The sequence below is a fragment of the Trichechus manatus genome, unplaced genomic scaffold (genome assembly GCF_000243295.1).
Source record: "Trichechus manatus latirostris isolate Lorelei unplaced genomic scaffold, TriManLat1.0 scaffold00225, whole genome shotgun sequence".
Taxonomy (NCBI): Eukaryota; Metazoa; Chordata; class Mammalia; order Sirenia; family Trichechidae; genus Trichechus; species Trichechus manatus.
In genome coordinates, this window is record NW_004444161.1 from 1608296 (window position 1) to 1624504 (window position 16209).

General features: G+C 35.4%; 2 protein-coding genes across 5 annotated transcripts in view; one reads left to right on the top strand and one right to left on the bottom strand.

The window, feature by feature from the left end:
• The window catches only part of SAP30 (Sin3A associated protein 30), a 5696-nt gene extending 458 nt beyond the window's left edge, over positions 1 to 5238 (top strand). Inside the window, 4 exon segments of the mRNA XM_023742922.1 lie at positions 1 to 139; positions 1755 to 1880; positions 2304 to 2402; positions 4633 to 5238. The exon segment at positions 1 to 139 is cut by the window's left edge and continues 100 nt beyond it. Coding sequence (XP_023598690.1) covers positions 1 to 139; positions 1755 to 1880; positions 2304 to 2402; positions 4633 to 4755 — 487 coding nt within the window. The 3' untranslated portion in view covers positions 4756 to 5238.
• Positions 5239 to 8301: 3063 nt separating this feature from the next.
• Positions 8302 to 16209, bottom strand: part of SCRG1 (stimulator of chondrogenesis 1) — a 37154-nt gene continuing 29246 nt past the window's right edge. For all 4 annotated transcript variants that reach the window (XM_023742923.1, XM_023742924.1, XM_023742925.1 and 1 more), the window contains exons 2-3: positions 12836 to 13091; positions 8302 to 10552 (exon numbers count right to left, since the gene is read on the bottom strand). In XM_023742923.1, the coding sequence (XP_023598691.1) occupies positions 10498 to 10552; positions 12836 to 13091 (311 nt within the window). In that variant the 3' untranslated portion in view covers positions 8302 to 10497. The remainder of the gene's footprint in view (positions 10553 to 12835; positions 13092 to 16209) is intronic.

Consider the following 16209-nt stretch of genomic DNA (forward strand, 5'->3'; position numbering starts at 1 on the left):
GGGGCCCGGCCCCGGGCAGCTGTGCTGTCTGCGGGAGGACGGCGAGCGGTGCAGCCGGGCGGCCGGCAACGCGAGCTTCAGCAAGAGGATCCAGAAGAGCATCTCCCAGAAGAAGGTGAAGATCGAGCTGGACAAGAGTGTAAGTGACGGCGGGGCGCCCGGCGCTGCCTGCGGGCTCCGGGGGCCGTGCCGAGACCAGGGCGGTGGGCCGGGGTGCAGCCCCCCGACTCGGTACCAGTGCGGGCCAGTTGGGGGATCCCTGGGAGGCAGCAGGCAACCAAGTGGCAGCCACTCCGACGGCCACCCCAGCACGCACACACAGCCAGCCGCACAGTCACGCTCGCCGTGGGCCTCCCCCGCCCTCGGCGCCGCTCCCGCGCGCCCTTCCTCCTTCCTCCGCGGCTGCGGTCGGGAAACCAGACAAAGGACACTGGCCCACCGAGGCCCGGGAGGAGCCTCCTGGCAGCCCAGCAGCCCCTCCTGCCACCGAGGCGCCTTTGTTTTGTGGCCGGAGCTGCTGTTTGGCCCCAGGGAGTAGTTCCTCTCGGCTTGGCCAAGTGGAGTCGTGCAGGACTGTGCGCCGCACGCGAGGACGCGCCCGCTCGTCCCTGGGCTCCAGGTCGTTCCCTGGAGCACCGAGAGGGAAGCCGCACTCCCACCCCACCCCCGCCTCGTAGGAGCCCGGGTGCTGAGCGGTTCCAGCCGTGTCAGCTCCTGGGGCTGCTGCTCCGAACGTGGGGAGCTTTCCCCCCCTTGGCAGCCATCAGGATTTCTTTTTCCATTCTTTCTGCGCGTCTGTTCTTGTGACCATCCGCGAGGTTTGTAGAAACAACCATTGCCACTTTTCGGAGCTCTGGCTTGACGGTATACGAATAACAAGATGCCAAAAGCTATTACACGTCCTTTATTTCTCTAAGTTGCACTTAGCAAGAGATTTAAAAGCCTGTTAGCTCCGTCCCTAATTGTTCTTTTTAAAGGAACAGACTGTCAGTGTATGAAGCCCAGTATTTCAAATGTTACTATCCAGCTTTCAAGACTGTATGTAATTAAAGTTTTTGAATAGTTAATTGGTGACACTTTCCGCCTGCTGAAACACTTCTTCAGTCCTGTTCCTGAAAAACTTCAGGTGAAAAGAATAATTTCAGATTGATTTGATTGGAAAAACGTGTTATAGATAAATACAGTTCTGATACTCAGGAGGAAGTTTGTAATTGAAATTTAAATACGGTTAGAAGATAAAATTAATAGCTTATTTGTAAAACGGATGTAGCTTTTGTATCTGGGATATAATTTGGATATTAAGTTAGAAAGAAAAATTAGGAAGCATAATTTTACTACTAAAATTTGCCCCTTTTTAAAAAGAGAAAATACTCTCAAATAGACAATAAAATTGTAGAGAACATCGCCTTTCCCCTTGTCAGTTAAAAATCCAGCAGGGAACTAACTAGTTAATTCAGTCCACCCTCGCTACAGTTTGCTGACAAAACTCAGTGGGTTGGAATTTCTCATTCTCTTTTCTGCCTCCTTCCCTTCACCAACTGGCACCCCTCCCCCCACCCTGTTAACAGTACTTGTATTACCAAGTTTGTCAGGCTTGTTATGTTTTAACAGGGTGAACGAAGGGCCTAACGAAACATACTGTCATTTTCGACTGTTGTTATTTTTAATAATTTACTGTGGCGTATGTGTTTTAGTAGTATGCAGACACAACATTTTACTGTAATCATAGGCAGTCTGAAACTTTACTGTTACAGGCAAGGCATCTTTACATTTGTGATTATCATAAAAACTTGATTCAGAGCGTTCGAAACAGAAGAAAGAGAAAGGGGAGTGATGATGATGGAGGTGATTCACCTGTTCAAGATATTGATACTCCAGAGGTAGATAAAGTTTTTGTATGTTAAAAGTAAACGCTAAGTAGTCCATTTTGAAACTTTAATAAAAATATATGAACAAATTTTTAAAATGTTTAAGCATTTGAAAAATGTGAAAATGAAAGCAAAATCAAATATACCCAGTTAACGTACAGTTATGCAATTTAACTTGTTATATTTTCAGTTGACAATTCTTACAGCTCTATTGTCTTATAACTTCCTCTCCCCCTCCCCTGTTTTTAATACATTTATTCCCAAAAGAAAAGTATTTAATACAAATATAGTTTTGATTACATAAGAGACTTTTTTTTTTATATAATGAAATTAAGTTTTTATTGTACTGGAATTGAAATGTTTGGAATTATACATATTAAGGTTAAGTTTTCAACAATCTGTAAGAACTAATTCATGTTTGTTAATTCTTTCTAGGTTGATTTATACCAATTACAAGTAAATACGCTTAGGAGGTACAAACGGCATTTCAAGCTACCAACCAGACCAGGACTTAATAAAGCACAGCTTGTTGAAGTATGTATGAATTTTAAACTATTTAAACTTTAAGTGAGCCTGTGTGTACAAACAAGGGGTCGTTAGATGCTACTGAGATTATTAACACAGCGTATGTAACACTACATTTCAGTTAGAAAGATCAAAGGTAGTAAAGGATCTACTGTGGAAAAATCTAGTCTAGAAATGTTTGTCTGCCACTTAGGAAATTCCTTTGTGTAATGACTGCTGCATGGGTTGTGTGTAATTTTCTTCCCTTCTTCTAATACTGACTTTTAAAAATATTGTTAATGAGAATTTTTCTGTCCTAATTCTAGAAAGTCATTTTAAAATTCCATTCACTCAGTAAACATTTATTGAGCACCTAATGGAAGCATAATAAATTAATAAGCCTTAATGTCGTTATTGGAATTTATATTTTGAAGATTCTGATGGAATAGGTCAAAAGTTGAGCTCCTAAACAGTATTCCCATAACTTTTTGATTTAACTGTTTCAGAAATGATCCTTGTTGCTGTTAGTTTATTTTATTTGAGCATCTTTATTTTCTTCACATATAGAAGAGGAAAGGATTAATTAAACTTTTACACAGACCGTTAACTTATAGTTTGCTTTGATATAGGACTTCTATTACCCTGGTACATATAGTCCTTTAATGAGTTTTGAAAAGATGGCTGAATGTGTATGTTTTTTCAGGAAATCATAAAACCAAGAAATCTGTGTATCATATTAAAATTTTTATATATTTATGTATTTATATTTTAATCACATTTGAAAGAAAAATCTTTAACCTACTAGGCAGAATAGAAATGAAAGCATATAAATTAGTTTTCTCACATTCTTCAGCTTGAATTTGGTAATAACCCAACATTTTCTTAAACAGGCATGTTACAGGAAGATATAATTCTTTGGCAGAAAGCTTTTTAACATTGTTAACATCCAGTGTATTTTAGCCAGAATTTCTTTATTTCTTACCTGTTGTTATTAGTTGCCTTCAAGTGGATTGAAACTCATGGCAACCTGATGTGTGCAGGGTAGAACTACTCTATTAGAGTTTTCTTGCCTAGGCAAGAAAAATCTAATTTTTCTTTGAATTTCATTTAGAAGAGCTAGTCCTTTTTGGATCCTACAGTACATTAATATAACATAAATATAGATGTTGTGTACCCTGATGAAACTATATCAGAAGCTAACTGAGTGACTAATTGCATCTTTGATTTGGGGCAAATGCAAACTGAAGAACTGATTATTTTTAATGTTACATTCAAATATATATATATGTATATATGTATTTGTGATGTTATATTTAAATGTGTAAATACGACCTGAAATTTTTTACAATCCAACTTTCTAAAAACAATTACGTCTAGAGCCGTTTCTTTTTAAAAAATGAGAAATAGCCATAATTCAAATAACCATGAATGCTATAGTTTGCTTAGTCAGAAATGCAGGTATTTAAGTGTTCCCAGGCTTGATTGAGTGTCCTGAGTCTCTTAATTCTTGGGTAGGTGGACTTTTTCTTTAAGAAATTTTATCTTCTAGAATCTAGATATGCATGTTGGTACCCCTGGTTAGTCTACTTCCATTGGTGGTTGCAGTCCACATGTTAGATCAGCACGACAAAGAAGGCCAGGAAGCACATAAACATTCTTAGGTGAACGTCTCTCTCTCCCCTCTCATTTTCCATCCATAATTTTTATTCAGAAATTTTTTTCAAGGAATCTTAACTAACAGTACTGTGAATGAATGAATAAATATAAGCTGCAGTGGACGTGTTTGTAAGATACTTTGTGATTTGTTTCTCTAAAACCAAGAATATTTTCAAGTTCATGTTTATCCTTTTCTGTGAATAGGCTCTAAACCGTTACAGGTATGATGCAGACGGACTCTTAACATTCTGTTTTATTTCATTGATATTTAAAATTTGAAAGTAAAAATATTTACGTCCCAATCTAGATTCAAATTATAAAATTTAAATAAGTAAAAGGAAATACGCAAATCAATTTATGTTTGATTGAGTTGAAGGGTCCTTTGAAATCACACCATCTCTTGTTCATAACATCTTACTCTAATATGCTTTCCATCCTTTTGGTATTTTGTTAAATACAATTCTTTCTTCAAAGGATGTAGCGCTTATCATCGCATAACCCTTTTTATTTTGATGAAACAGTTAATTTTTTTTTTGACCTAATTTATGAAACCTGTTAATACTTATAATTTAATTTCCTCAATTTTTTTTTTTTTTCTTTATAGATAGTTGGTTGCCACTTTAGGTCTATTCCAGTGAATGAAAAAGACACCTTAACATATTTCATCTACTCAGTGAAGAATGACAAGAACAAATCAGATCTCAAGGTTGATAGTGGTGTTCACTAGGAGAGATGGAATTGAGACTAAGACTTGGATGTTCAGATGCTAAGACTGTTTACTGTTTTTTCACATGTAGAAATGTTTCTTGTGTATTTTTTCTACAGAGAATTTTCTCTGGTTTTATTTTCTTTCTTTCTGACTCTAATAATTACCTGGAAACTCATGTAAAATGAGCTTTCCTGGATTAAAAAGTATTTTAAATAAAGGTTATTACTATTATAGTTGCTTCAGTGTATTTATTTTGTGAAACTTGATTTTTCTTTCAAACTGAATTTTAGGGACGAGTACTAATTGAGATTTTAATGTAAAGATTTTCATTTTGTTACTTCCCCTTTTTTTTTAATTCCAAGAAGTTAACAGGTTAAAAAGAAGTAACAAATATAGCACATTTGCTTTCTCTGGGATAATCAGATTTGGAATCAAAGATATCCTACATAGCGTTATTTTTTAAAGTGGTTTATAGAGCTAGCATGTTTGAAAAATAGATTTCCACTGGGATACGACTTCTTCCTTATTTCCTTTTTTTAAAATTTTTATTACTCGATGAAGTATCAGGAAGAACAAATAGTTTTGTTTATATGCATACCTCCTTACAAAGAAGACAATGTGCCAGCAAAGATAAACACAGTGCTTACAGTTGAAATAAGAGCATAGAACTAAGTAGTTGTGTCTTAAATTCTGTCTTACCGAAAATATATGGCATTAATATAGAGAGTACTTCTGTAATAACCCTTAGTTTTCAGTCATGTCTTGTACTGTTTACATTGCAAATTAAAAATAGTAAGTTGAGATCTAAAAATCTACCAAGATCTTCATTTAAATTTTGGTCATACATAGCTCTTACTTGATTTATATTTTCTTTTTGTATTTCATTCTCTGTCAGTTTTCTAGTAAACATTTTTTTAACTTCTGCATTTCCTGAGATTATATTGTTTAACCAAATTCTTATTACAAATCAAATTTATAGGTTGTGACATGAAAAAAAAAGGAAAAAACCTGTCTTCACTGAAATGTTCTGAGATTCTGTTACAGATTTCAGGCTTGAAGTAGAAGAGACCATTATGTAGCTCACTCAAAGTTTCTCGAGGTTGACATTTTGGGCCTGGATAATCCTTTGTGTGGAAGGCTTAGCATGGTGTCTACTCACTAAATGCCTGTAGTGCCCCAAAGGTGTGACAACCAAAAATGTCTCTGAACATTGCCATATATCCCCTGCGAGGCAAAATTGCCCCTGGTTGAGAATCCACTGTTGTAGTTAAATCTAAAGCTCTGGTTCATTAGAAAGTAAGCTCTTATTTTATAGTGTTCTGAGTGTATTGACAACTAGAAAATAAAGTAAACAATAAGCAACTGGTCTGTGTTCTTGCTATGGCCATTTAAAGTCTATTTGCTACTTTACTGATGAGCAGAGGCTGTGGTGATTGGTATTACAGAAGGCTTATATCTCTGGTATCCCAGAAATCCCTGTGAGAAGTTGTTTCTTGGCTGTGCCAAAATGAATCACATAGCTACAACATGGGGGGTGGTGGTGGTTTCATTTGAAGAAAGTATTACTTCCATATTTTATATTTTTACCTAAACTATAAAGACTTTAAATTTTAAGTACTTGTCTGTAGCTTACTTTTTCTTATAAAAGTACACTCCTTTCTTGTGAAAAAAGCTTGAAATTACTTGCTTACAATTAAGTGTTTTTGAATATAATCTTTGTCTAGCAATGTGAGTTTCATATAATTATTTGTATAAAATGTAGTGGTATAAAAGGTGAAAGAATAAGAGTTTGGGTGGTAATTATCCACTGAAATTAAATAATTGTTACAGCAATTTAAAACATGAAATGTGAGATCTTATAAGTTGAGAACTTCTAGAACATTTACCACAGCTGGGAAACAGAAGCTGAGATGTAAAAGTCAAGTTTTATTTAAAAATTTTAATTCTGTGCTATTGGGATTTTTAAATAAAATGAATTCACTAGAAACCTTTTCACTCATCTATATTTGAAGAAGAAAATAAATAGAAACTTGTATTTCTATACTTGTCATGTTAGAGCATCAGAAGAAGAATCCAAATTAGACTACCATTGGGATGCGAGGAAGAAATACAGTGAATGTGTAGCACAGGCTCAAAAACTGAGTTATTTGGTAACTACCTTTTACTGAGAGACAGTGAAAGGCTAAACAGTAATGCCTGAAATATATTTCCTTAAAAAAAATTCTCTATATTACTTCTACATGAAGTTTTGATAGCAAAATTCAGATTAGGCTATCTAGGCAAGCGATGGTGGTCAAAAATAACTTTTTACCATTTTACTGCTTTTTTATTTAATGGTGTTAGTTTTAAAATGTCAAGGTCTTATAAAAAGAAGTTATTTCCTATTGCTGCTGCTTTGGCATATTTCTCATCAATATATACGTATTTATTTCTCATTTATCAATTATGAGTGCTGTTTACTACAGAGTTCATTCTTTTGGGATTATGCAGTTCCTTGTATTCCTTTCTAGATAAAAGCTGATGCTTGCTATCATCTTGAGTTTGTATTATGTCATATCCTATTTTCATTAATAGCCTACCTGTTAGACTGTGGCCTTCAAATAATAGTCATATTATCTTAATTGCTACTAGACTACCATATATGTATTTTAGGACAAGTACCCCTAATACCCAACGTATTTATCTTTTTATTTCTAAAAACCTCTGGAAATAAGGATCACATATACTCTCTTTTGTTGAAAATGACTAGGTTTATGTTTATAAAATTCTTAGGATATATAGGCTACATACGTGCCACACATTTCTCTCTAGATATACCGCCACACAAAGATGAGCATATCGTGATAACATTCTGTAGTAGTTTATTGAGAAATTGAATTCTGTGCCAGTTTACTATAATTTTCTATTACCAGTTTTTCCTCAAAACTCAGAGAGAAGCTTAAGCTTAGGCTGTCAGCTCAAGATTGATTTAGAAATACATGTATTTTTTTCCTGTTGGGAAAATTATTTTAAAGCCTGTAGTGCTTACTTATAGGATTATTTACATTTTAAAAGCAACTGCCAAAATCTTTTGCAAAACGATTTATTATGGAAAGAACTCATATGTACCTGTACCATTATAAGAAAATTAAAGTCACAAAATGAGCTGTGAATGTTCCTATTTGTCCTTCCCTTTCTCCAATATTTGTTACTCATTGTTCTGGTTTGCCATGTTGCTTCCAGTTCTCTAATAATACTTTAGGATCAGTAACCACTGTGCCACCAGGGCATCTTTTACTAATCCTAGCAAACAAAAATGATCAAGGAGTCCCTATGGATTATTATGAGGAAAAGAAAAATTTTATCAAGAAGGGATAAGCTATTAGTAAGTATTACTGTCATCTTTGTACTCAGTACTGGGGGATTCACAATAAGAACAAAGATACAGACAAAGATAAAAATATGGAAATGATTATTTAGTAAGCTTTTAACATGTATGAAATAACTGAAAAATACAATTGTGTGTCCCATCCAAATAAAAGTTTGCTTCCCTAAAAAGGAAATAGATTAGTTGATGCTATTAAACAAAGAACATAATTGTTATGAGTCTAGATTCAAGAGTAAGACTTGCCATATTCAAAACCTGACTCAATCTCTCATTGATAATGTAACCTTAAACAAACTACTTAATCTTTCTAAACCTTTGTATTTTTGTCCATAAAACAGGGAGAATGATAATACCTACCTCATTCAGTTCGAGTAAAACAGTGTTTAGAACAATGCCTGGCACATAGTAAATTTTTTATAAAAGCTTAGTTGTCGTTTCTTGTAGCTATATTGGAAAAATAAAGGATCTATTCATTAATATGATTGAATGAAATATTTGCTTTTAAGAACATATTTACCAAGTCAGAGACAGAAAAGGTTACATAAGGTAAGTTGTGTGAACATTCATGTTTTTATGTTTAACAATTTAGGAAACACTTTTTTGGTAATGTGATTAAATTTCATATTACAAAGTTGATTTCCAGAAAGGATAGGATATGATGAAGAGTGATCATCATAATCTATAAATTTCCATTTATGAAATATTAGCTTTTTTTCAAGTACTATTTTTCTCATCAGGTTTTAATTGCCTGGAGGTAACTCTTATTAAAAAGCCGTTGTTGCCTCACATATGCCTTCATGGTGATGAAATAGAGATACTGAATCTTTAACATATTTTTCCTCAGGGAGAGTCTATATGACGTATAAAAGGAAACAGGTTAACTGATAGGTTTCTGTATTTCCCTTTCCATTGACTGTTCCAGAAAGGATATGAGACTTGTATTATTGTGTTAATCTGTTTTTAATACCAGTCAATTCAGTGAAGAAAAAAAATCCAGTGGAATCACATGCTATGTTGATGAAGCAATTTGATCTTTTGACAGTTCCACTTCCTCACGCACATGGTAGGAGATCATACTATTTGATAAACAGGTTCTGACTTGTGTTTGTATCTATCTTTAGAGGAACTGAATTCTGACGACCTAAAATTGTTTGATCGAGTCTAGTAATACTGAAAACAATATATACCAGATACTGTTCTGAGTGTGGTCTTCAGAAATGAATCAGGGATCTCAGAGGATGTATTTCAATGGAGTAGTGTCATTTTTACTCACACGTGTTATCTCCTAGGTTGACTGCTTCTCAACTTTTCCCCACAACAATACTTTATATAGCATCCTATACTTCTCGTCTGTAGCAGGCTTCACATTTATAGATAATTATTTGCTTGTAATTATTACACTTCTGTTAGAATACAAGTTCCCAGAGGACAAGTCCATTTTATTCAGAAATTACCTCCACGAGTAAATGCATCCCTCTTAAAGACTGGGGGCATAGTCCAAAGATGCCTCTAACAATCCAAAAATGTCTTTAAAGGCACCAGTTTTATTTGTTTTTAAAATTCACGTTAACTTTTTGATTCTCATCTGTTATATATTTCTTTTAATATAACATGTGTTTTGTTATTCTCAAGACAAACTGCTACTCATGGATAGGTATCATGGTTTGAAGCACAAAGCTGTATGTGTGTGCAAATGCATATATAATGGGGGTGAGGAAACTTGAGGTGTGGTAGTTAAGAGTTTTTCAGTTTTAGATGTAGGACTGTTGGAAAGAATATGGGCTTTGGGATTAGAATTTTGTTCAGATTATGCCTTGATGTTTTAGCAAATGTCTTAAACTTGAGTTAGCATCTGATAAATGGGGCTGAGAATACTTACCTTGATGTCGTTTTTAAGAGGTTGAAATGAAAACGTACTTAAGGTACTTGGCACACATAATATATGTTCAAACATTGGCTCTCTTTTTTCTTCTTACTAGAAAACTTCTAGTTTTCCTCCCAGGAACCTCAATTTATACTTAATTCTGTTAAGTATACATTGTCAATAACTGTCAACCAAGAACTCAAAGTGTTCTCAACCTTTGAGCCAAGATTCTGGCAACTCAACTAAGAGAAAAAAATGATTCTACAGATTGTAGTGAACAACCTTGTAGAAGAAAAATTTCCAGCCAAAATTTTCGAACTAGTGCCAATAATGTCCACAGAGAAAAAAATTAAATTGAATTAACTTTTATTATTGCTTGTTAAACACTGGTTTACTTGTCCTGGACAAGTAAGAATTTATAGAAATCTGTGCTCTATTGCACTAGATAGAAATTACAAATGCAATTACACTGGTATAGTGCAGTTTGTGGAAAATTAGGGATGGTGTTCTCCAGAATACATGAAGATTCTCATTGGTTGTTGCAAGGAATCACGAAAGAGATCTTTGGTCCAAAGAAGATATCTCTGAAAGAAATTAGAATAATAGTTAAATTCAGCTGGAAGCTAAGCTATCTGTTAGTCTTCTCTGGGTTAAAAATGGACAGTGATTTCCAGGATTTCAGATATGACTATTCTTTTTAGGTGAATAAAGTACAAAGAGAATGAGTGAGAGGACTTGCCACAGAAGCAACAAAGACCAAGAAGGTAATCGATTCTTCTGCTTTTCCCCCATTTCCATTGATAATATGCTATCATTTATCAATAAAGGACTGGAAAGATTAGGTAATCTCAAAACTTCATCATCGTGTATACAGCTTAATTTGTCTGACGTGGGTGGAGATGGGGCATGAAGTATGCCCATCTGCAAGTAAGAAAGAGAAGACTGAAATTTTCTTAGGAAACTCAGTAAATAAAATTCTAAGTTATATAAAGGAGAAATGTTAAAAAGCCACTCAACTGTCTTCTGGCTGGAAAGATCATATAAGGTAACATGTATAAAAATGCATGGAATAATAATAACATTTTATACATGTGCAAAGTGGTATTATGATTATAACTAATTAGAAGTATAATTAGCAAGGTAAATCTGTTGCTACTGGGAAAGTGGTATCCCAAAATCAAATAGAAATTACTTTTGTATATCCAAGTTGCTATACTCATCCATTCACATGGCTAATCACAAAATTATAAGATAAATACAAGTCCATTTCAGTAAATTGGTTTCAGTATTTTAATATTAGATAGCATTTCATTGATGTGGGCCAGGGAAAATTAAGTCATTTCATGTGACTAAAATTCTTGGTGTCAAAGGTTAGTACAGTGATTCTCAGAATCACTGGAGGGTTTGTTAAAACATAGATGGCTGGGACCCACCTCTAGAGTTTCTGATTCATTAGGTCTGGGGTGGGGCTCAAGGATGTGCATTTCTAACAAGTATTTAGGTGATGCTGATGCTGGTCTTCTGGAAACCACATTTTGAGAACCATTGGTTTGGTAGGAAAAAATTAATCCACATCGGAAAACCTGGGTACTAGTCCTCATACTGATATTAGCTAGTTATATGGAATAGTGCAGTTGCATCTTCCCTTACTTAGATGGTGATATTTGCCTTTCTTATCTCACGGGATTCTTAGAAGAATGAAAATATGATGGCAAGCATTGAAAGTAATTTGAAAAAGCTAATTTCAGTATGAAATATCCAAAATCACAATCTTTGAAAGATTCCTCAATAATCAGAAAAAGATCATTTTAAAACCAAGAGCTAAAAATATTTTTGGATTCATCTACTATCGCAGTGGTTAAGAGCTCGACTCTTAACCAAAAGGTCAGCAGTTTGAATCCACCAGCGGCTCCTTGGAAACCCTACAGGGCATTTCTACTCTGTCCTATAGGGTCACTATGAGTCAAAATCGACTCAATAGCAACATGTTTGGGTGTTTTTTTTTTTTTTGGACTGTTGTTTTATACTTAAATTATGCCACTTTAGAAGTCAGTGAATGACTTTTATTGAGCTCATTTCTGGTTAATTTACGCGTGGAGCTACGAGGCTTTTCTTTTACTATTACTAAACTTTTCTGTCCAGCAAATTGTAGGTAGTCCTCGACTTATGACATATTTGAGTGAAACCATGAACCGCACTTACGACCATCTTTTTTTTTTTGGTACACCGTATCATTAGTAACATGAACGACATACAGTGTTGCAGCACATAACTTGCTGATGTCATCATTCTCATGCCAACACCCAAAGACAAATGTTGGATTTATAAAGATACTGATAATAAAAGGCAATAATAATGAAGATTAAGGAAAAAATTAAAAATTAAGAAAAAAATTTAAAAAACTAACTTACAATGGAGTCAACAGACTGGAACCCTGCCGTCGTAAGTCGGGGACTACCTGTACTTGATCCCATCTAAAACCTTTTATTAGTTTACAAATTGGTTTAAGATGGTAACCTTGAGGTTGAGTTCTTCTACTAGTAGATTTTTTTGTGGTTAAAAATCTATTAAATTCTAAATTCCCCATCAGATTAAAAATCTGATGGGGAATTTAGAATTTAATAAACTGGAGTGTTATTAATTTTTAGGATTTCACTTAATGTTATTAAACTCTGTCAAACTCCCTTTCTTAAATGAAAATATTCAATTCCTTACACAATGGTGAAAATTCCAGAAAACAGGTGGGTTTTGAACAGTAGTTTACTAAAAAGGTGATTAATTTCAGCAAACCCCTTATGAAGGTGACTTTTAAAAAGCTATTATCTATACATTCCATAGCCATGTGTTTTATGATTGCATTTTCTTACTTTGGGCAGCAGAGCAATTCGCTGAAATTGCAGTAACAGATCATCTCACATCCCTTCCCATTCCAGAAATGATTCTGGACGTTTGCATCAATCTGTGTCAGGTCAGCTACTCCTTCTGGAAGGTTGTGACAATTGCCATCTTTTAGTATCTTTCTGTAGCAAGACAGGCGATTTGCAGGCATGGCTTGGCCTCCTAGCAGCAGAGTCAGCCCAACAGTGACTACAAGTACCATAAATTTCATTTTGGCTTTTGGCGCTGCGATAGAAGAAAAAACAAAATATGTCATTATTTGTCTTGCTAAAAAATGGAATCCATCTGAACGTAAAGTTGTATAGCATTCTTGTAAACTCTTAGATAGAAAGAATGGAGTTGGTCTTTTCTATTCTCCTCTTTGAATGCGTTTTTGAATGCGTTTCTCTAAGTGTACTCTTATGACCGCCTACAATAAAAATCACTTGGAAGATTTGTTAAAAATCAAATACCTAAGCTCCACAAAGAAATATTAAATGAGAAATGCTGCCGGGGGAGGGGGGCGGTGGTGGTGTAAGAGCCAGAATCTGCATTTAATAAGTACCCAAGTAATTTTTTTTTTTTTTTGTATATTCAGTAGAGAGTAGCTACTTTGTAAGGTGGTATAAACTCAGGTAAATTTCTAGAACAAATAGCATTGTTGAGTACAGTGATTCTTGAGCTTGCATATCTTACATCCTAACTACAATGTTGTCATAGAACCTGGGTCCCACCCTGACAGAAACAAAAAGCCCATTTATGCTGACACTGCCAGATATATATTCCGTAGATACATTTATAGTTCACATAAGTTTCACAAAACTTTCAGAATTATTTTTAGGAACCCCCCCCTTTTTAGGCAAATTTTGAGTAATGTGAATTTTTATCCCATATACACTACTTTATTTTGAAAACAGAAGTTCAAGTTCCCCCTAATAATCATCTGCCCTGTTCTTGAACACTTACGAAACCATCACCACAAGCAAGATAGTGAACATATCCATCATTTCTAAGTTTCCTCATGCCCCTTTGGGACCCACCCCGCTTCTTCCACTCCCACTCAAGCATCCACTGGTCTGCTTTCTGTCACCACAGATTACTTTACATTTTCTGGAGTTTTATATAAATGGAATCACAAAATATGTACTTTTTTTTTTAACCTGGTTTCTTTTACTCAGCATACTTATTTTGAGATTTATCCATACTGTTGCATGTATCAATAACTGACTCTAAATAATCTGAAACTGAAATGTATTTATCAATTTCTGTTTTTTTTTTTTGTTTTGTTTTGTTTTTGGTCAAAACTAGCATTTACTCTGCTCAGCTAGCTCGTACCTGACTTAAAAAAAGTGTGTGTGTGTGTGTGTGTGTTTTAAAAGATTCAGTAACAATAGCAAACACTACCTGCCTTTTCTCTAACCTTTCTCTCCAGCTCCCTCTCTATCAAAGAGTTGGGAGAGTAAGGTAGAGTTGTACACTCTTTTTAATCTCAATTTTTCCTAATGCATTTGAAGAATTTTTCTGTTATTTTAGGTGTTTGGCATTTTTCATCTTTTACAGCTTTGATCTTTCTAGTATTTTTACTATGAAATCATGTTCTTATTTTTAGTATTCTAGGTTAATTTGACCTAATTTTTGTGGCTTTTATAGAGTCATGCATTTAGCTAGCTTGAACTCTTAGTACCTGTCTTACTGCTTCTGAATATTGGTGTAGTTTGTTCCTGAGCTCATTTCACGACTGTTAACTGCTGAAACTATCTTTCCATTAGATGGTTCTTACTTACAGCCATAAACCTGACAGGATATTTCTTAAGAAAAGTACTTTTTCTTAAAAAAAAAAATACATACTCATGGTAGAAATGGGGATAATACAGGAAAGCATCTCTAGAATAAAATTCAACTAGAGTATTAATGTAGAGTGATTTTTTGTTAACATTTTGGTGTGTTTCTTTTTGGTATGCATAGATGAGCTACACAGTAATACTGTGAGTTTTCACTGAACATTGTATCTTCAGCATAATATTAGCATTCTTAAAAGTGTATATTCTTAATCATGCTGACTTATAGCTATTTAGATCTTGAGCTTGATCTTTTTTTGTTAGTGTTACATATTCTTCGTTTTATAAAACAATGGTGATTGGAGGTGGTAGATGTTTGCTCTTCTTTACGCTGAGCTTATGTCTTACACACATTGGTGGCTTTCAAATATTCTTTCTTTTATGAAATGATACTGATTAGAGGCGACAGGCATTTTCTTAAGTCCCTTTACTTAGAAAAAGAAAAAAAGAAAGTTGGTAACCTTATTTTCGACCTTCCTACTTTTCTTGAATTGTGCAATTCAGTGATTTTTAGTAAAATCCTTATGTATGATCACTGTAATCCAGTTTTAGAACATTTCCATCACCCCCAAATTTCCCTCATGCCTGGTTGCTGTTAATCTCTGCTCCCACGCCTAGAGCGGGGTAACCGCTGATGTGCTCTGTGGACATTCCGTATAAAATGGATAATATACTCTGTAGTCTTTTGCGTCTGGCTACTTTCACTTAGCATAATGATTTTGAGGTTCTTAGGTGTGGTAGTACATATCATTATTTTTTCCTTTTCGTTTCTGAATAGTACCCCATTGTGTGGAGCCCTGGTGGCATAGTGGTTAAGAGCTTGGCTGCTAACCAAAAGGTTGGCAGTTTGAATCCAGCAGCCGCTCCTCGGAAACCCTGTGGGGCAGTTCTACTCTGTCCTGTAGGGTCGCTACGAGTCAGAATCTACTCGACAGCAACAGGTTTGGTTTTGGTTTTGGTATGGATATACCACATTTTTAGTTCTTTTGCATTTGTTACCAACCCCATAACGTGACAGCACTCTCCCTTCTTGACTTTGGGTTCCCTATTACCAGCTTTCCTGTCCCCTCCTGCCTTCTAGTCCTTGCCCCTGCTTAGTGTGCCCCTTTAGTCTTGTTTTGTTTTATGGGACTGTCTAATCTTTGGCTGAAAAGTGAACTTGAGTAGTGACTTCATTACTGAGCTAAAAGGGTGTCTGGGGGCCATACTCTCAGGGTTTCTCCAGTTTCTGTCAGACCAGTAAGTCTGTGGTCTTTTTTTTGTGAGTTAGAATTTTGTTCCACATTTTTCACCAGCTCAGCCCGGGACCCTCGGTTGTGATCCCGGTCAGAGCAGTCAGGGGTGGTAGCTGGGTACCATCTAGCTGTGCTAGATTCGGTCTGGTAGAGGCTGTGGTAGTTGTGGTCCATTAGTCCTTTGGACTATTCTTTCCCCTGTGTCTTTGGTTTTCTTAATTCTCCCTTGCTCTAGACGAGGTGGGACCAGTGGAGTATCTTAGGTGGCCACTCACAGGCTTTTAAGACCCC